The 16,812-nt window shown below is 38.2% G+C and overlaps 1 protein-coding gene across 6 annotated transcripts in view; it reads right to left on the bottom strand.

Annotated features, from left to right (window-relative positions):
- csmd3b (CUB and Sushi multiple domains 3b) overlaps window positions 1-16,812 on the bottom strand; it is a 919,486-nt gene that overhangs the window by 525,637 nt on the left and 377,037 nt on the right. For all 6 annotated transcript variants that reach the window (XM_064348440.1, XM_064348441.1, XM_064348442.1 and 3 more), the window contains 2 exons: window positions 16,490-16,672; window positions 9,770-10,096 (listed from right to left, as the gene is read on the bottom strand). In XM_064348440.1, the coding sequence (XP_064204510.1) occupies window positions 9,770-10,096; window positions 16,490-16,672 (510 nt within the window). The remainder of the gene's footprint in view (window positions 1-9,769; window positions 10,097-16,489; window positions 16,673-16,812) is intronic.

The raw sequence follows: 16,812 nt of genomic DNA, 5'->3' as shown, positions 1-16,812 counted from the left end.
TTACTTTTCTTTAAGGCACTAGCTAATCGCTTTCTTTAGAACTATAACGGTCAGTAACAAAATCTAATTACGTAGCCTGCGCAACCTGTCGCACAAGTATAAATGATCTGCCCGTTCACGAGTGCCGCACACAACGCAAACTATACAGACTACGCAGAAGTATAAAACAGCCTTAACAGGGAAACCGTCTCTATTACACATGCTTCAGGGAAAAGTGCTTGCTGCGCATTGAAGTTAATGTATTTTGCCCTCAACACGCGCAGTACAGGCTTACTTCCGGGACTTCACAAGCTTAGGTTAGCTGAAGGCGTGCCTGCCTGTGCAGTTAAATATGCATGTCTATGGCGCAGACGAGAGACGCTAGCAAAAGCAAGTGAGGGGAATGTGAAACCTGACACCATGATATGCTGAATAAAAATTGTTATTAATTATTCAACGGTTTTTACTGGCAGAGGTCTTAGTGTGCAATGATTTAAAAATGATAATAAATAAATAAATAATAAATCACTCACAGCAGGTTTTGGTAGCAGCCAGGTGCGAAGGTCTCGCTCTCTCCTCTGACATGTGTTTGAGCTACTGTACGTAGGCCTTTGTAATTTCATTGGAGCAAATTTTATCCTGCTATCTGTGGTCTTTTGTTGTTGCTGTTTCAATGTCATTAAAATCATTTTAACTCAAATATACTGGCTTGTGCAAATGTATCGTCAATTTATCCTCGGCAGCACTGTATCCGACAGTAGCCTACAGTGTGAATATAGTTTATTCAACTGATGATGTTTGATCGTTCAGTTGCTAAATAGCCTGTCAGAGGAGAGACAGACACAATCGCACATCCGCATTCCGTATCATCACCTGGCTACTGTCACAGTGGGGCTGTGAAGGCAAGCCAAACTCCAGGAAACTGGAGTCAGACTTGGCCTATATTATTGAGTTTGTTTGTTTAACATCCATACGTTCACCCAACTCCTAAAAAAAAGAGACAAATGTTTTTATTAGTAAGCTAGCTGGCAAGATGGATGCATTTTCACACCCATGCTTAAAATGTTGGGCATGTGACGCTTTATGATTGTGTTCCCTAACCTAAATGTAGGTATAGCATCTAAAAAAAAACAGCTAAAAGTGCAAACAGCACAACTGTGTGTGTGTATATACAGTCAGTCCATAATGTTTGAGAGACATATTTATTCTCGATTTGGCTCTGTACTCAATTTTGATTTGTAATCAAACCATTTACATGTGATTAAAATGCATTCTCAGTTTTTATTTAAGGGAATTTTTATATACTTCGGTTTCACCATTATTGAAATTATCACATTTTTTTATACATAGCCCCCCATATTAATTTTATATAAATGAAAGTCATCATTTTTAGTACTTTGTCACATATCCTTTGCATGCAATGACTGCTTGAACTCTGTGACCCATAGACATCACCAGCTGCTGAGTAACTTGGTGATACTCTGCCAGGCCTGTACTGCAACCACCTTCAGCTCCTGCTTGTTTTGGTGGTTTGTTGCCTTATGCTTTTTCTTCAGAATATGAAACACATGTTCAGTTGGGTTCAGATTAGGTCAAGGTGAATGTAACAAATTTTCCAGTCTTTAACTTTGAAAATGTCCATTATTGCTTCAGTATGTTTAGGATCATTGTCTAGATGTAAAATGAAGAGCCGTCCAATGAGTTTGGAGGCATTTTAGTAGATAAGATCCTTCCGTAAACTTCAGAATTAATTCTGGTGCTATCAGTAGTGACAGCATCAATAAAGGCAAGTGAGCCAGTATCTGTGGCAGCCATACATGCCCAAACCATAACCCACCACTATGTTTCACAGATGAGGGAGGTGCTTTGAATCTTTGGCAGTTCCATTTGGCCTCCACACTTTGCTCTTGTCCTCACTCTGATACAAGCGAATCTTGATCTCATCTGTCAACAAGATCTTTTTCCACAACTCTGCAAGTGCTCTGCAGGAAACCTGGCCACCCTGTTTTTGTAGATAACTAGTGGTGTGCATCTTGCAATGTTGCCTCCATAGTTTGTGAAGTCTTCTGGAGACAGTAGTCACTTACACATTCACAATTTCTGCACCCATAGTGGTAATAGGAAGTTTAAAAAAGCGGTCTATCCAGTGTTAAATAAAAGCTTAGAAAGTGCAATTTACTACATCAATTGTTTGATTACAAATCTAAAATTGAGTACACAGCCAAATCATGTCAAATATTATTGATCTCATGTATGTATGTATATGTAAGGAATAAACCACGAAGGGCTGTCCCGTTATTGGAAAATAATGTATGACGGGGGTGGTGATGCGGCCGAGGCCAAGCCAAGGTCGCTTAACCACCACCAAATAATTAACCACCACTACATTATTTTCCAATAACAATGACTATATATGGTTACTATGGTTACGGTTATGGTTTATTGACTTAATCAGTTGAAAGTGAACTATTCTTCCACGACCGTTTGGGCACATTATTTTACGGTTGTCAAGCAAATCTGTGGTTGGTAGTTCTATTTGGACCATTGTTATGCAAAAACTCTGGTTGGTAGTTTTATTTGCACCGTTGTTAAGCAAAAACCTCTGGTCGTTAATTCTATAAAAACGATTCTATCAAGAAAAAATAGTTCCTTCTTGTTTTATACCATACAATTAACACCAATTTTGGTCATTTTTGTCATTACATTATTTAAGAAAACTACATGAAACCATAACTCAATCAAATGAATCTCCCTAGCTTTGTCTTGCTTTTTAAAATGTTGCGGTCTCGCAGTGTAGACATTGCGTTTTTCCAAGACACTCGGAAACTGGGTTTGAATGCCAGTTAGCTTTATGATAGGTTCGCCGTCACTTGTCACCTAGCCAATATTAAAATTCTGGGTTTTAGGTCAGAATGGTCTCACAGCACGCTTGTTATCCCGGCTAGCTAGCTAGATAACTACTGAATTGTATTCAAAACAGCGGTTATTACAAACGGAATCGTTCACAAAGATACAGATGAAAATGCGTCCCGTAGCCATGAGTTAAATATTGAACACCTATTCTGCTGTCCAAATAAGGGACGATTCCGTATTTTGTGGGATGGTTGGCATCCCTAAATAAAGCCAGTAACTAGAACCGTGATTCAACGTTGCCATCTATTGCGAAATTGGACATTGAAAAGGGGAGGGGACATAACAATTCAAAATCGAAAGACTAATGTTGCTGTTTTAACTGCATTACAATGCTGGATTTTGTAGCGCATTGATTTTAGAACTGTTAAAAGGCCGAGGTGTCTCTTTACTGAGAAATAATGCCCACCCTTGGACCAATCAGAATCGAGTATTCAGCCAAGTCGTTATATATATATATATATATATATATATATATATATATATATATATATACATACACACACTACATGGCATATACACATACAAGTATGTGGACCCCCCATGTCCAACATACCATCCAAAATGATGGGGATCAATACGGAGTTGTTCCACCCTTTGCTGCTATAACAACCTGCACTGCTCTGGGAAGGTAGTGATGTTGGAGCATTATTGCAGGGATTTTCTTTCTCTTCTCAGCCAGAAGAGCATTAGTGAGGTCGGGCACTGCTTTGGTGAATAGGCTGAATGTCCTCTATGGAAGGTCTATGATGGACCAAATTCTCCCACGTCACTCCTCTTCTGTGATCACTCCACTGGCTACCGGTTGCTGCCAGGATCCGGTTCAAAGCCCTGACCCTTGCCTACACTGCAGCCAACAGGACAGCCCCCATCTACTTGCAGGACATGATTCGATCCTATGTCCCTGCTCGACCACTCCGCTCTGTGGTAGCAGGGCGCCTTGTAACCCCTCCCGCCTGACCAAAGGGATCACAGAGCTTCTCCACCTTAGCTCCCCAGTGGTGGAACAAACTCCCCATCCCTCTCCGAACCTCCCCCTCACTACCCATCTTCCGCCGTGGCCTGAAGACCTCATCTCTTCAGACTATACCTAGACTAACCACCACCACGCTATATATTTCACTCTAAATCCCCCCCCCCCCCCCTTTTCCTGACACTTGTTACATGTTGCCCCATCCCAGCACTTTTTGGTAATTTGTATTTGTCCTAATACTGTAGCTTATTCTTCTGCCTAGTTGGCTTTGCAGAGGTTAGGTCTGAATAGTGTTCACTGTGTGAACTAAACTGTGTTCTTGGCTAGAAATAGCTGTACAAAATAAGTATTGTATCTTACTGAACCTGTGTTTAGTAGTTGTCCATGACCATGAAATGCACTTTTTGTACGTCGCTTTGGATAAAAGCGTCTGCCAAATAAATGTAATGTAATGGACCTTCTGTGGTATATATACAGACCAAAAATATTAGGCCACATGTCATTTGAATTCTCATTGAGAATAACCTTTTCACAATGTGTTTAACCCTCTGGGGTCAAGAGCTCCGCCGGCGGAGCTCGACAAGATGAAATTTACTTTCGTTTCTATTTGGATGATTAACTTCACGTGCTGTTATCATACAGACGCAACAAAAACATTGACAGAAACCTTAGAATCGCGACTTTCCAATGCGCCCATTGGCAAATAATATGAATTGTTTTAAATGTTCTAAATTTGATTAATTAGATCATGTATGCTTCGTTAAACTTTACTCATTACTATGTGAATTTCGCTCAGCAGGAAGTCCGCCCAAATCGCATTCACATGTTAACAACATGATAATTACTCTCCATAGAAGGAGACTAAAGGAGGGGCGATGCGAGATCCATGTGAGAAATGCCAAATCTGCGAAAGCGGGATAGAATGTCAACGTGTCACCTAATTCACTTCTTTTGAAGTGAACATTTCGTTTAATTTTGGAAAATGGTCCATCCGGAAGCCGACGCTGATGAAGAGCGGTGTCATTTCGAACAGCGAACTGATCCAGCTGAGGATCAACTTCATGCGTAAGTATATTTCTTATGATCATATTGGTAAATATGTGTACTGCATTGCAACGTATCTGTGTGTTTGTAGGAATATCCAGCAATATGCGCGTTTGTAAATTCCCACACTACGAACGATTCGAACTATTGCATCTCAAAATTATAGGCTAGGCTCTCTGCGTCTGGTTGTGTTAGAAGTATCAGGTAGACTGTATGTTTTTCGATCATATTGGTAATAAATAGCCCATGGCGTGGCTAAGATTCTAAAACTGATGTCCTCGCACAATCGATATTAGCATACTGTAAGTAAATTCGGGAAACAGCAATATAATAACCACTTAGCTAAACAGACCTAGCCTACTTCAGATTGAGGCATTGTTATTGATGAGTTGCGTGTAGTTGAGCTGGAATATCAATGTTTATTTAGTTTAGCTAATGTTGTTTCATTGATAGCTTGCATTATTTGTAAATGTGTGCTGTATTACATTCTCTGTGTGTTTGTAGGAATATTCACTAATATGCGCGCTTGTAAATTCCCACACTACGAACGATTCTAACCATTGCTTCTCAAAATTATAGGCTACCTCTCTGCGTCTGGTTGTGTTTGTTTGGTTCTTTGTTTGTATATGATGTAACCATGTCACATTTCCTAAGTTTTGTTTTCATTAGTTAGTGGTTTGCCCCTTTTTTGTAAAGCACATTTAATTTTCACCTGTTGAAGGAAATGTGCTATATAAATAAAGTTTGATTTGATGTCACATTTCCTAACAATTTTGTTTTTATCATATTTACAGAGATGCTGATCAGGAAACACGGCCTAATTCACCACTAGCTAAGAGGCCACGCAAGCGTTGCAAGAGTACACCAGTCTCATCTCATCTTCCATGCGTATAGTTTGCTTCAATAAAGGTTCTGAAAATCAAAAGATGTCTTTGTTTCTGTCTTCTAAATGGCTCACTGAGTCTTTGTCTTAGTGGTGGGGAGGCATGCGGCCAGGTGTGAATAGCCTACTTAGCTGGCAGGTCATCCTACCCAATTACAGAATTCATTACAGAAAGGCCATTTGCCCTCCCATTCTCACCTGGTGTTGAAAAATAGTAGTCACAACACTAACTTTTAGCAATGTATTTTATATTTCTCATTGGATTTGCTAAAATATTTTGTCATCTTTTGATACCCAAGACCTTGATGAACACATTTCAGTGACCAAAAGTCTTAGTCACAATTGTTCAGTGTGCTTTATTACAACATTCCTGTGCATGTTCAAAACTACTGTTTACAGTTTGTGTGTTTTTAGAGCAGTTTACAATCCACACATGATTATGACCTACTTACTGCTGCCATATTATTGTAGCTGAGTCTGTGCTAAAAACAAAGATATGAAACACTTTGGAATCACTGTATATAAAGTTGATGAAATTTACACAAATGTCAGAGCATCGCACAATCACCAGTGTGCCTCATTTTACCCTTAGACCCCAGAGGGTTAATATCTAAGTTAACTCCTTCTTCTTAGCCATGTTTCTTGCAACTTTAGTGCCTACTTTACTTACACTACTGGCCAAAGGTATTAGGCTACCTGTGGTTTTAAAGAAAACTGAAGGTATGATTTCAGTCAGTTTAACTACCCCATCCACCTCCGTCCCACCAACTTCACCACCCACTTTGAAAAACGATTGGATAGATTTCCAATAATTTGTTTAATTGTAATTAAAGCCAGGGGAGGCTATTTTGAAGAAATTCCTCAAAATTCCACCATGAGGCCCTCTCCTCTCCTTTCACTGCTGAACCACCAGTCCCCTTGCCTAATATGGGCCTAACACTAAAATTTAAACACCACCGAAAGCTTAAAAAGCAAATGCTGAACCTAATTCACAAAAAAAGAAAGCTTTGTGTTTGTTCTTTCAAGCATTCTCAGTTGGTATTTTGAAAAGCTGCATTTCAAAAAACATTAAACGTCCATTGTGTAGGCTATGTATTTCCATAGCTTTTTGGGAAAGGCAAAGAAGGTGACCCTCATTCTGAGGAGCATGTACCAAGCTTTAAGAAATTTAACTCACTTCTAGAAAGAAAAAACTGGTACTAAGTGTAATTTAGAAATTAAAATAAAAAACAGCCAATTAAAACATAACACTGACTAAAACACATGAAAAACCTATAACATAAGGCATGAAAATAACATAACGGCAGAGAGACAGGCCATATGACAGTGTGTTCTGATGATACAAGAAATCGTAAATTTTGTGGGGGTTTTGTGTTGGACACACCTAATGGACAAAGCAGATGCACAAAAGCAGGAAAAATTCCAAGCTACATGTATTTTCATTTTATAAGATAGCATTAGGCTACATGGCTCGCCGTAAGTTTTACCTCATTTCCTTTCTAGTTCTTATAAGGTACAGTTTGATGACCAGTTGCCATATTTGCAAGCTAGCCTCGCAAGCGAGATCACAGTCTTTGCAGTCTCACAGCACTTCGAATTAAGCGAATAGGTTAGAGTTTTCAAGGTTTGTAATGAAGTAGTGCTAGCACCAACTATTTTCATGAGGTGTCTGCTAACATCAGTGCAAGCTAGCTAATAGTAATGCAGCAAGGTTTTCAGAGGCTTGTCAGTACTGTTTTTTCAGAGGCTAACCTAAAAATCGCATGCCTAACTACCATAGTGTACAACAGAATAATTTGACATTTATTTAATTTACTTTCTGGAAGCCACCAAGGCTAGCTAACCTAGCTACTACAGATATATGTTAATTGGAAGTTTAAAGCATCTACGGTCATGAAGGAGGTTGTCATGGAAAGGTCAGAGTTCAGGAAACCACCTGGATGTGCCGTGATGTAACTGTGAATGGAAAATGCATGGCTGTTTTTAGGGGAACATTTAAAAAATAAAAATAAAAATCGTACTATTTACATGTTTCTAAAATTCTAGTGGCCGTTTGGGGCCCCTCTGCTCATCAGGGCCTGTTTCCTTTGAAACTGTTGAGACTGCCATGTCACGCATGTGGTTATTGTGGGTAGAAATTGAATAAAAATGTTTGATGTTGGTCTGCTATTCAATATGCGCACTTAAACTGAATTATTCTGATCTTAAATTGCTTTTTAAAACCACAGGTGGCCTAAATACTTTTGGCCTGTACCCTAAAGTATATGGAGCATCAGATAACTATATTCAGTTTTCTTAGTGATGCATCCCCAGATCATGTGTACTTTGTTTCGTTTCATTCCAGGTTTTTGGTTTCAAAGATTAATTTTTAGTTTGGCTTGAGAGATATATTTTTTTTGATACTTATAGTCCCCCTTATTTGTTGATATGAATATACCTATAGATATTTGTTGGGGAACCTCCCTGTAACATGTACTGTAATTCCATTACAGTAGGTCAGGGGTGTTTAAATTTATCGGAAAAGGGCTGATGTGCAAGCAGATCTTTGTTTCAACCCAGTGCTACAACAAATGATTGTACAAATTAACTAATCATGGTCTTATTATTATTATTATAAAATTACAATGGATTGTATAGGAGCATTTTGAGGTTTGTGGTCTATAGCAAGAAGATGCAATTTAACTCAAAAGCAGTTTCTAAAATACAAAAAGAGATTCATAATCAAGTTACAGCACAGAAAATCTATTATGATGTGTGTTTTGTACTAAAATTAAGAGATGTACGGTAAATAAATACAGTCTCTCTGGAGTGTGAAGAAGGAAAACACAGGAATGCACCCATTTGTTGATGAGTGACACATTGTTTCTATGTTCAAAATCGATTTTGGGGTTAAAACTCAGTGAAGAGGCCTTTTATGATGGGGGCCGGGGGAGGGGGGGGGGGCATGAGGGCAGGTTATTATATGGTATACATAACAAGAATACACAGGGGTTAACAACAGGGAATAAAAATGACTACTGGACAGGAACCTTCCAGGGTCTATGAGACACTGAATGATGCTACCCTTATGACAACTTCCTCTAGCAACAGATGAAAGGAAGTCCAGCAACATTGCTTTTGTTATGCATGACAATGTGTTTCAGACAATTGAGGCAGCAATATAAGGGCCATTTTCACAAAATACGGCGAAATTAGTTGTTTGTTGCATGAACACATGTTGGAATTTTAAAAATATAATGGGAGATCTAAGTGTAGGGTCTAATTGATACAAGGATGAGAAAAGGATGCTTTGCAAAAATGCGGGAGTAAATTACAGTAAACTGAAACCAAAGTGGCTTTACTAGATAAGATGATACTTATATGCACAACAGTGCAGTAGCAATGTTTTCTTGACATACATGGATTGTCTATATGCTGACTGGTGCTCTTTTGACCTTTCCTACAGACACTGACAAAGGACCTGTTTTTCATTGAGAGCACTGAATAAGTAATACATTGTTTATGCAAGGCTTCAAGTGAATAAAGCAATAGCTTCTATATTCTTTTCTTGTTTTTAGAAGAAGTTGTAGCTGAAAAAGTAACGTTAATATAGAGTAAGTAAGTCACAGTGTGTCTTTTACTATCTCTCTGGCATACTGCAAAAAATGACTTCATCCTGAGTGATCTACTGTCCAGATACAGGTGACACATACTCATGCTTAAATTCATTTCTGGTTTTTAACAATTGTACTATATATGGACCTGAAGGACAAGTAAATCTTCCCAAGTTGTAGCATGTCCCCTTACCTCAGAAATAGGGCATAGATTAGGAAAAAGGGAGAAGGAACAAGGAAGAAAACCTTAAATCTGTATGGAGTATGAGGTGCCAGATATAAAAAAGCCGGGCTCCTCCCTTAATTCCCAGAATGCGCATTGCCCCTGCTCAGCTGAGTAACTGTGGGTACTTTAGGAATCACCATTCAACAATGTAGTAAACTCACTGCTGTAGGTGATGTTAAAACCACGGCCAGACATGGAGTGGTCAGCCTGGAACTCAAGACGCAGGATGTTGGTGTTGCTTGTAAGGTGGGAGGGCACCTCAGCCCCGGAGAAGCGTCCTAGGATGGATGAGTCCAGCAGCTCCCCATCCTTCACAGTCAAGAAATCATAAGGTGCCTCCAGGTCAAAATCATTGAAGGCCAGGTGAATCCTGCTCCCGGACTCCGAGATGATCAGCCAAACACAGTTCAAGTTGTTCCCATATCCCTCAGGATAGTCCGGTGACAGAACTGTCCCCATTGGAGCGGTGAAATTTGATAAACATGGAACTGTGCAGAGAAGAGTAATGACACACAGAGAGGTACATGAGTTTACTGTGTAGTTATGATTGTTATCTTCATTGATAAATTTATAAACAGGTGATGGGCACAGTTACACTGTAAAACCTAATAAGCTATGCAAACTGAAAAAACAAATAGACACAACCGACCAATTTAATAAACTAAGGTTAACTAAGGTGCAGCTTGTGAGCCCACACAAATAAATGATATAAATTGAAGTTGTTGTACTTATGTTCTATACACTTCAATTTTTGTATATGGAAAATGTTACCATGAATACCTTACCTGAATCTTAGTAAGTGTAATGATGATGTGAACAAAGTAGATGCCCTATCTGACTTGCCAGAAGAAATGTATGGTAACATGAAATGTGCGGAGTTGTGAAGAACTGAGTTTGAATATCTTTAGTCTAGGTGTATGTAAAATTTGGCCTCAACTGTACATAGAGTACGTACATACATAGATCCATACAAACGTATAATTCCTATACAAGAAATATATATACAAATTTTAAATATTTAGGCCTATGAAATACATATTGCATCTTACAAACCTATCCAGACATATGTTTGCCCCATTATGTATTATCATATGAAGTTTCGCCAAGTAAGTACAATAGTATCAATTGTTCTGCAATGATAAAGAATAACATATCTTCTTTCTGAACATAATTTTCTAAACAAACCTATTTTATTCATGCATTTTGTTCAAGATGTGCTTCCCATATACCCAAAGCACTGCATGCATGCAGTTGTTTAAACATATTGTGTATTCATTACAAAAAATATACATTGGTGTAAAACAGCTGAAATTATTCAACAACATTATTCCCACTATAAATGACTGCCATTTCACAGTGATGTGACACATGCTTTGAATGATCACATTCTCTTTGCATGGTAAGATGAAAAAACACAGTGCCAAGTTACTTCACATAATTTAGGAAACGTTGGGTAGCAGAATTTCTTTGGAATACAGCATGTTTAATTTGTGTTCGGTAAAATAGCCAATATTATTTATTGTAACTTGGTGTAATTTTGATATCAGTACTTTTCATGGCAGGCCTAGATGTAGCAAGTGGTAATGACTTATAGTGGTTTGTATATGTGGGTAACCTGGCATATTTGTACGTTGAAAACATGTTTTTTTTTCATATACAGTGCCTTCAAAAAGTATTCAGACCCCTTCACTTTTCCCACATTTTTTTATGTTACAGCCTTATTATAAAATGGATTAAATTCATTTTTATTCTCATCAATCTACACACACAGTACCCCAAAAAAATAAAAAATAAAAAATAAAAAACTGAAATATTACATTTACTTGGGATGTATCCAAATACTGTATTCAGGAAAGCACGAATAATGAGATGGAAACAGATATTTCTTCTACCCGAAGTTGCTTGTTATTATTCGGATTCGGAAAAAAAAAAGTCAGCTCCATGTCATAGCCTCTATCTAACGTTACAGGGGCGGGGGGTGGGGGGGGGGTGGGGGTTACGCACGGCTGCTAGCTGTATCTGGAACTCCGGCACACACACCAACAAACTTTGAGCCACTGCGCTGCAAAACGTTTAATAAATAGGTTCTGTGCCTCAGCCATTATGTTTCTTCAAATCGATTCATATCATTGTGGATGACCACAAGATAAAAATGCCCATTCCGTTTGCAACATAGGACTTTGATTTCTCTAACTAGTCGTTTCATTTACTACACATTATTGAAAAGTGATCGCTATATTCTGTAGTCGCCCCCATCGAGGCAGCGCACAGCAGGCAGCGGGCTGAGAGCTGACCATTCCCGGCTATCATTCAGGGAAACTCTCGCATTGAGGAGGAGGAAACGTAAGGTGCGAGAGACAAAAGCCTGGTGTGGCAGCTGGATTTCTTTCAAACCCCCGCAACCTATACATCAAAATGAAGCATAGAACCTGTAGTGTTAGCTGTATGTGTTCATTTCTTCCTTTAAAAAAAATCCAGTCAAAATACGAAACGTTTTACCTTGTATTTCAGTCAATATTCAACATCTGTTTAAGATGTAACATGCTGTATGTATCAGCCATAGGTCTTGGCTATATCAAATGAACACAAAATACAGGCCAGATTTTCATGGTAAGCTAACAGTTGCCAACAAGGAAAAATATGAGGACATCAGATGGTTTGCAGTCTATCCAAACTTAGTTCAGTAGGGGAAAAAATAAAAAATAAAACAGGCAAAAAAAGTTCATGTATTACTGTTATGTAATTACTGTTGTAAAGTAGTAATTCACGTTTCCCTAACAAACTGCAGTAACGTTAACACATCAAGAAACGCGAACACAGCATCATTGGAATTTAAGATTATTCCCTTCAACTGAAATACATTTTTCTATATATCTTTACTGTAAATAGTTTCTATTTCCAATGCAAAACAGAATCTTTCGATTTATATACACTCACCAGCCACTTCATTAGGTCCAGCTGTTCAGCTGCAAACTGCACCCGTTAATGCAAATATCTAATCATCCAATCACGTGGCAGCAACTAAATGCATTTAGGCATGTAGACATGGTCAAGACGATCTGCTGAAGTTCAAACCAAGCATCAGAATGGGGAAGAAAGGTGATTTAAGTGACTTTGAACGTGGCATGGTTGTTGGTGCCAGACCAGCTGGTTTGAGTATTTCAGAAACTGCTGATCTATTTTCACGCACAACCATTTCTAGGGTTTACAAAGAATGGCCAGACTGGTTTGAGCTGATAGAAAGGCAACAGTAACTCAAATAACCACTCATTACAACCGAGGTATGCAGAAGAGCATTTCTGAATGCACACCACGTCAAACCTTGAAGCAGATGGGCTACAGCAGCAGAAGACCACACTGGGTGCTACTCCTGGGTGGGGGGGAGGGGGGGGGGGGGACATTGTTCATAAAACTTTGTTTAGTTAAAAATAAAAATAAAAAGAGAGAGATGAAATGGTACAGTATGAGGATGAGGAAATATATTTCATAATTATATGCCAATATTAAATCAATTTGATGCTTTGAAGGCACAGCAATTGCATTGCCAATGAATATTAGGTTCGAAAATACAGCATTTGCCCGATTTAACTTGACTTCCGGTATAAACCACGCCCACTTCCTGTCTTCTATCCGAATACAGATACAGATAATATTGTTGGTTGAACAGATACAGATACAGATAATGACGTCTCTGCACACCCCTAATATTTACATAAGTATTCAGACCCTTTACTCAGTACTTTGTTGAGGCACCTTTGGCATTGATTATAGCCTCAAGTCTTCTTGGGTATGACACTACAAGCTTGGCACACCTGTATTTGGGGTATTTTCCCCATTCTTCTCTGCAAATCCTCTCAAGCTCTGTCAGGTTGGATGGGGAGTGTTGCTGCACAGCTATTTTCAGGTCTCTCCAGAGATGTTAGATTGGATTCAAGTCCTGGCTCTGGCTGGACCACTCAAGGACATTCACGGACTTGTCCCGAAGTGACTCCTGTGTTGTCTTGGCTGTGTGCTTAGGGTCATTGTCCTGTTGGAAGGTGAACCTTTGCCCAGTGAGGTCCTGAGTGCTCTGCTGCAGGTTTTCATCAAGGATCTCTCTGTACTTTGCTCCGTTCATCTTTCCCTCAATCCTGACTAGTCTCCCAGTTCCTGCCGCTGAAAAACATCCCCACAGCATAATGCTGCCACCACCATGCTTCACCGTAGGGAAGGTATTAGCCAGGTGATGAGCGGTGCCTGGTTTCCTCTAGACGTGCCACTTGTCATTGTGGCCAAAGAGTTCAATTTTGGTTTCATCAGACTGGAGAATCTTGTTTCTCATGGTCTGAGAGTTCTTTAGGTGCCTTTTGGCAAACTCCAAGTGGGATGTCATGTTCCTCTTACGGAGGAGTGGCTTCTGTCTGGCCACTCTACCATAAAGGCCTGATTGGTGGAGTGCTGCAGAGATGGTTGTCCTTCTGGAAGGTTCTCCCATCCCCACAGAGGAACTCTGGAGCTCTGTCAGAGTGGCTATTGGGTTCTTGGTCACCTCCCTGACTAAGGCCCTTCTCCCCCGATTGCTCATTTTGGCCAGGCGGCCAACTCTAGGAAGAGTCCTGGTGGTTCCACACTTCTTCCATTTAAGAATGATGGATTCCACTGTATTCTTCGGGACTTTCAATGCTGCAGAAATTTTTTTGTACCCTTCCCCAGATCTGTACCTTGACACAACCCTGTCTCGGAGGTTTACGGACAATTCCTTTGACATCATGGCTTGGTTTTTGCACTGACATCCACTGTCAACTGTGGGACCTTATATAGATAGGTGTGTGGCTTTCAATGTGGGGCCAAACAGGAAATATATAAATATAAGCCAGAATATATAAATGTAAGTCTGAATATATAAATATAATTCCTGAATATATAAATGTAACTCTGAATATATAAATTAAATTCCCAAATATATAAATGTAAGTCTGAATATATAAATAAAATTCCTGAATATATAAATGTAACTCTGAATATATAAATTAAATTCCCAAATATATAAATGTAATTCTGAATATAAAAATACAATTCCTGAATATATAAATGTAACTCTGAATATATAAATTCAATTCCCGAATATATAAATGTAATTCTGAATATAAAAATACAATTCCTGAATATATAAATGTAACTCTGAATATATAAATTCAATTCTCAAATATATAAATGTAATTCTGAATATGTAAGGAATAAACCATGACGTGCTGTCCTGTTATTGGAAAATAATGTACAACGGGGGTGGTGATGCGCCCGAGGCGAAGCCGAGGGTCGCTTAACCATCCCCGAAGTACATTATTTTCTAATAACGGGACAGCCCGGAGGGGTTTACTCCACTTATACAATGGTTTACCAACAAAGACTATAATTTATATATTCAGGAATTGTATTTATATATACAGAATTACATTTATATATTCGGTAATTGAATTTATATATTCAGAGTTACATTTATATATTCAGTAATTATACTTATATATTCAGAGTTACATTTATATATTCAGAAATTGTATATATTCAGGAATTATATTTATATATTCAGAATTACATTTATATATTCGGGAATTGAATCTATATATTCAGTTACATTTATATATTCAGGAATTATAGTTATATATTCAGACTTACATTTATATATTCTGGCTTATATTTATATATTCAGGAATTATCTTTATATATTCAGACTTACATTTATATATTCAGAGTTATATTTGAATATATACATTTAAGCCCAAATATATAGAGTTATATTTATATATTCAGGCTTATATTTATATAATCAAGACTTATATTTATATATTTCCTGTTTGGCCCCTCATAATATATAAGGTATTGAAAATAACTATGTGGTTTGCATTGAAGAATAGGTATCTAGATAGGTGAGCTGCTGATTAAGACAATGCTGATGCTAGTTTTTAAATCATTTTAACAATTAAAAAAAATGCTCATGAATTGTGGAAATGAAACATTTTATTCTCTTAGTTATATTGTAAGTTAAGCTACACATACAATACTCAACGCCATTCTGCATTTAAAAACTGCATTCAGCTAATGTTAGCTACCAAACCTACTAGCGAGGTAACTAGCTATAAATGCTCGGGAAGTGATATGTTACTTCCAACAGGTTAAATATGGCTGCGAACAGGACATCTTGTCTGTTCTGTTTAGGAATAAAAAGAGCTGCAAAGCACTCTGGCAAAGGGATAGTGTAAAAGCTTGGCGAGAAGAAAGAAATAGGCAAATATGTGTGTTGGACTTCTATATCTATTTGGTCAACTGGCTTGTAGGGAACAGGGAGTCCAATTCACATTCAAAGCTATTGGTCAGCTGTGGTGTCACACACAATAGTTTGTGTCCACCATGCATTTGCTGAGAGTGTCCTATGGCACATTCCACTCATAAAATGTTCTCAAATTTGAGCAACATGATAATAAATGCAATATGTATATGCTACACTGGTGAAACACTGTTGAACTCACTTTGATGTTGCAAGACAGATAAGCTGAATGACACACACTGCCTAACTGACAAGGTGAGTCAGATGATGAATGAGGGTAAAAGTCTCTGATTTAATGCAAGATGAAAGGCTTTAGCAGAGCCCAGTGGAAAATAATCAAATATGTAGCTGAGTTAATAATATATGTCCAAAAAGAAAATGGCAAACCAAATCATTCTTTAGTTCTACAAATTAGTATTTTGCATGAGAACTGTTGAAGATATTTTGATACTACATCGAACAGTGATTCCATTCATTAGTGTAAATGTTATACAAAAAACATGGAATTGGTTATTCTATTAAAGCTGTGCGAGCTCAGTGTAATTAGTTCAGTATACAGCAAGTGGCATTCTATACTTACAGATGCAGATGGGAATGTTAGCAGACCACTGGTTGTTATTTTGACAGGATATTGTCTTCTCTCCGATGAGTTCAAACCCAAACTGGCATTCAAAGCGCAGCACATCCCCATTGGAGAAGCCATTTCCTTCCCGATATCCATATAGGGGAGTACCAGGATCTCCACAGCTTTCTTTGTCAATCTCTGTAAAGATAATGAGGTGCTTGTTTTAATATGTGGCTGAACACACTTTTCATTTTTTAATCTTATGTTAAAGGGCAGAATCAGAGCTACAAAATGAAGTTAGAGAGTAAATATTTCTGGAGATGCACTATATCACCAAA

This window comes from Anguilla rostrata, chromosome 8, assembly GCF_018555375.3.
Source record: "Anguilla rostrata isolate EN2019 chromosome 8, ASM1855537v3, whole genome shotgun sequence".
NCBI lineage: Eukaryota > Metazoa > Chordata > Actinopteri > Anguilliformes > Anguillidae > Anguilla > Anguilla rostrata.
This window is presented reverse-complemented; position numbering and strand designations above follow the sequence as displayed.